Raw genomic sequence first — 4,514 nt, forward strand, 5'->3', positions numbered from 1 at the left:
AGACGAGGGGGACGACGCGGTCGAGGGAGAGGCCGTAGACGAGGGGGACGACGCCCAGCCCAAACTTCCATGGAGTGGGTTCGCGGACTTGCTGTCTGGGGTGGCTGTGCCGTCCCCTCCACCCAGCCCACCCTCTCCTCCTGTCCCGCCGACGCCGCCGGCCGCTGCTCAACTTCTGGCCGTAGATCTGCTGCTGACCACGCGGTGGCCCGAGGAGGAGGAGGAGGAGGAGCCTAACATGGGCCTGAAGTTCCTAGCTGTAGAAGAGGAGTTCCCGCCCCTCGATATTCGCCTGCCTGTGGAGGAGCCAGCCGAGCACCTGCTGCCCAACCTGGAGGAGTCGGACGCCGTGCCTGTTGTGACGCACCAGCTCCCGGAGGAGCCAGCCTCGCAGCTGCTGCCTATCCTGGTACAGTCGGAGCCCCTGTCCCTGGAGGACTACCCGCCCCTCGCGCTGGAAGCAGCGAATGGGCACCTGCTTCTGGAGTCGCCGCCACTAGCATCGCCGCTGGAGCTGGGGCCCCCTGCCGTGACCGTGTCGGGGCCACCCTCTGACCCCTTTGGCTCGCCCACCACGCCGTCCCTTGCAGACCGCACGGAGTTCCCCTCCGATATTGAAGAGTATATAACCCTCACTCCTCCGCAGAGCCTTGAATGCCCGCCGGCACCTGTAGTGCGCATGCGCTTAGACTGCTTGCCTCAACAGCAAGCCGTTCTTAAGCAGTTGCCCACGGTGCCTACCCTGGAGCGCGTTCCCCCGCCAATCATGCTGCGGATGCAAACGGCGCAGGTGACTGCTGCACAGCTCACGGCGCAGCCACTGCCGTCGCCTAGTGACGACGCGGACAGCGGGCTGGGCAGCCCGCTATCGACGATCCACTCTGACGAGTCCTGCGATTCGGACAGCAGCCCGTGGGTCAAGAGCGTGCCGTCGTTCGTCGTGCCAGCAGCCACGACGGAGCCGACCCGGCCCAAGCGCCCGCCTTCAAAAGCCGCAGCCCAACGCCCGTCTCCTCGCGCGCGCTCCAGTAAGGTCGCGACGAGGAGCAAGGCACGCCCGCCTGCGCCTCCAGCGGCTGAACAGCCCACCGAGCCGGGCCAGGTGCAGAAGTATTCGGGGCCGCGGACGGGGGTTTGTACTGTGTGTGGCAAGCACAACAAACGCCTTGACAAGCACATGATGGTGCACAACCGCTGGAAGCCACATAAATGTAATTTGTGTTCCTACGCGGCAACTCAAAGTGAACACTTGGCAAGGCACAAGCAGAGGCACAATGAAACTAAAGATCCGAGCAGAACCTTACATTGTCCTGTTTGTAACAAATCTTTGAGCCGCAAAGATAAACTTCGTGACCACATGCGTCAACATGAGTAATCTTGTTTATATGATGTTTATTTGCGGATTTCGAAAGCGTATCAACCAATAATTTTTTTGTATCTTTTTTTTTTTGTGATTTGTGTTTAATTTGGTAAAACAAAAGTAGTAGTTTTTTACTTTTCTAGGTGTGCCAACACATTTTTAATGTTATTGCACTAAATGTCATGAAGGTGCTCAATTTTAGTGTCTTTTAGTTTTAATGCCTTGAGAAATGATAAATCGTTAAGCACCCTTTAAAGGTATTAAGTGGCACTTTTGCTTTACCGTTGTAGTAGTTTACCTAAACGTAATTAATTTGAACCACAAGCATTTGTATGATTCAACTACTTAATATAGTTACCTCTTCATTGGTGTTCACCGTCCTAGCTCTCAGTTTTAAGAAACTGAGTTTTAAATAATTGTTTGGACTTATTATGTTATCGTCGTTATAAGAACAGATGTGTCTTAAGTTTTTCGTATTTTGTGTTCGAGGCTTGTTGCTTATTTCATAATGGGTTTTCGCTTTTAGTTCGGATAGGTATTTGCTATTAAATATGATTTTCATTTCTGTAAAAATAATACAAACTATCGATCGACAATCTTTCGATATGCACGACAGTCGATCGATAGTTTCATATTACTGGGCTATGTGTATGTTACTTTGTAAAATTCCAGAAATGTACTTCCTAATTTTTCAGAAAAGTACTTATTTTGAACTGAGCGCTGAGAATAATATTTCAGTAGTTTGCATTCTTTGATAGCGATTGAAATATTCTTCCTTAGCAACATATAATCAATGTACTATAAACTTCAGAATTTTGTCGTTGAGTGTATACTGTACATTTTACAACCAAACCTAACCTAGACGGCAGGTTTGAATCCCTTTTATTAAGTTTTTGTATATAGTGTGATTTTATTAATCTGACAAACTATACTATATGAATTTTCACTTCGGGTGTTTTTGTGTAGAACCCACCAGTAATTTTTTTTCTGTGTGTATTCCAGCTTTTTGAAATACATTTTGTACAGCAACATCTTTAAAATTTCTCACTACGACCCTTTAAGCTGTGTCAAAATCGGCTAGTTGATGTGCGGGTCTCAGACCAACAACGACTTTATACTAGATTAAAACACAAAAAGGACCGCTTTCGATTTTTGATTTGCCAAAAGAACTATAAATATATGTTTTAAGAAAATTCGGTACGCACTGTTCCTGCAAAGCAACACTTTGCAGAACTGCGAAGTATTTAGTATTTATATCCTTTGTAATTTCGAAGCATTTACTTTGAAATTACAAAGTGATGCTTTGCAATTGCAAGGCGATGCTTTTCAGCGTGATTTCATTGCTTCGCAATTGCAAAGCAGCACCACTTTGTAATTGCAAAGTAAATGCATCGTAATTACAAAAGTATCTAAATACTTGCAGTTCTGCAAAGCGTTGCTTGCAGGACGAGCTGCTCTAGCTTTACAGAAGGTATTCGAGCTAACGTGTTAGCTACCTGGGGGACAGACAAGAAAATTGGGAACAGTAGCTTATAATTCGTTGCGAGGGCTAATCTGTGGCTTTCGCAGATACAGCGCTCCCTAGTTGCCTAACTGTATAAGTTGTCCGAGCGAATGATATCACAAATGAATTTCGCTTTCGCTCAGACAACTAATGCAGTTGGGCAACTGCAGGGAACGCTTTATCTGCGACATCCACAGATTAGCTCTCGCAACGAATTATACGCTACTGTTCCCAATTTTCTTGTCTATCCCCCAGATAGCTAACACGTTAGCGTTAGCTCGCATACCGAATTTTTTCCGTGCGTTACATCCCGTACGAGGTGGACCGTAATCCAAAATTACGGTCGTGGACCTGATGACAAATTGACGGGGCGCATCGTAGACATTTCCTGTAGGTTTTACTAACAATGTAGTATTCATTCACTCACGAGAAAAAAATAATCAAGCTATAACATCTTAATTCTTTAATTATTATCTTGCGCATCTTCATGCCCTTGGGCCCCCGAATCACGCGAGCCATTTATAATTCTGTTTTATCGTCGGTCCTATAACGGACCACCCTTAAGGTTGGACACTTTGCGGGGGCGCAAAACACTAATTGGACGGTATCCCAGAGGGGCGCCCTCCTGCAGTGTACGTAGCACGCGGCTGACCGATTGTCTAGTAGTCCAGTCAACGAAGGTTTTAACCCGGAACACAAACTAGTCAAGCTGGAATCTGATGGAATCGATGCAGTTTGATGTGCTGAATCACATGCCGAAAATTCTAGTGACCTAACTCGTGAGCGTTCGTCGGAAATTGAAAAAAAGGGCATAAGTGCAGGGGTATGCGGTACTCGCTGTAGCTCCGAAACTAATCGTGCGATTTTAACGGGACTAATGTCAAAATGTGCGGAAGGAAACAAGGAACAAACCTGCATTTTAACATCAGTGGCGCAACGTTAACTTATGCGCTTAAATTTAACTTGATTGAAAAGTTTTCATTTCCAAACAAAGATTATTAAAAATATCACGTCATATCTCTGAAACGGGGCACTAGACTTTAAAGTGACTAAAGCAAACGATGTGCGCTCAACCTTTAGCTCGACGTCGCTGTTTTCAGATTTTCGGCACATTTAACCGTTCAGGTTCTATCCGCCTTGAACTGAACCCGTGCAGAGCCGCCGGAGCCATCCCGCCGGAGCCCGCCGCTGGAGTTGGGATGCTGGTGGGGGGACGCACCTCGGCGCGCTCTCTCTCGCTCGCCCGCGTGGGAGGAAAAGAGACAGAGCAGCGCGCGCTCGCTGAAACTGAAAGTGCACATCACAGCAGACAAGGGCAGGGCCCACTCACAAAGGGAGCCGGGGGGCTATGGACCGGTGAGGTGAGGGGTCCCCTCCTCACCCCTCACCCGTGCGCCCGCCAAGTCGAGGATAGGCAAACCCGCAACACGGCGGCGCGTGCTCTGAATTACCCGGTACAACTGTGTCCTCAGATTGTCACCATGTTGTCTTATTTGTCTCCTCGGTCTGTTATGTTTCTCCAGGGTGTCTCCATGGGTGCCTTCTGAATGCCTCCTGGTTGTCTAAATCCGAGTGCTAATTTCACACTTTTTAGACATCCACAGTGTCTCGAGCACACATTGGAAGTGTCCCCATCGAGTCCCCTGTACA

General features: G+C 48.0%; 1 protein-coding gene across 1 annotated transcript; it reads left to right on the plus strand.

Moving 5' to 3' along the window:
• The first annotated feature begins 238 nt into the window (after positions 1-238).
• On the plus strand, positions 239-1,375 carry LOC127748627 (proteoglycan 4-like). Its single transcript, XM_052267113.1, has one exon. It carries the CDS (start codon positions 239-241, stop codon positions 1,373-1,375), a length of 1,137 nt encoding a protein of 378 aa, XP_052123073.1.
• The last annotated feature ends 3,139 nt before the right edge of the window (positions 1,376-4,514 follow it).

Source organism: Frankliniella occidentalis, unplaced genomic scaffold (assembly GCF_000697945.3).
Source record: "Frankliniella occidentalis isolate FOCC.00 unplaced genomic scaffold, Focc_3.1 Scaffold47, whole genome shotgun sequence".
NCBI classification, from domain to species: Eukaryota; Metazoa; Arthropoda; class Insecta; order Thysanoptera; family Thripidae; genus Frankliniella; species Frankliniella occidentalis.

Coding starts and splice junctions, on each gene's coding strand:
- LOC127748627 (XM_052267113.1), top strand. CDS start 239: ATGGGCCTGAAGTTCCTAGCTGTAGAAGAGGAGTTCCCGCCCCTCGAT.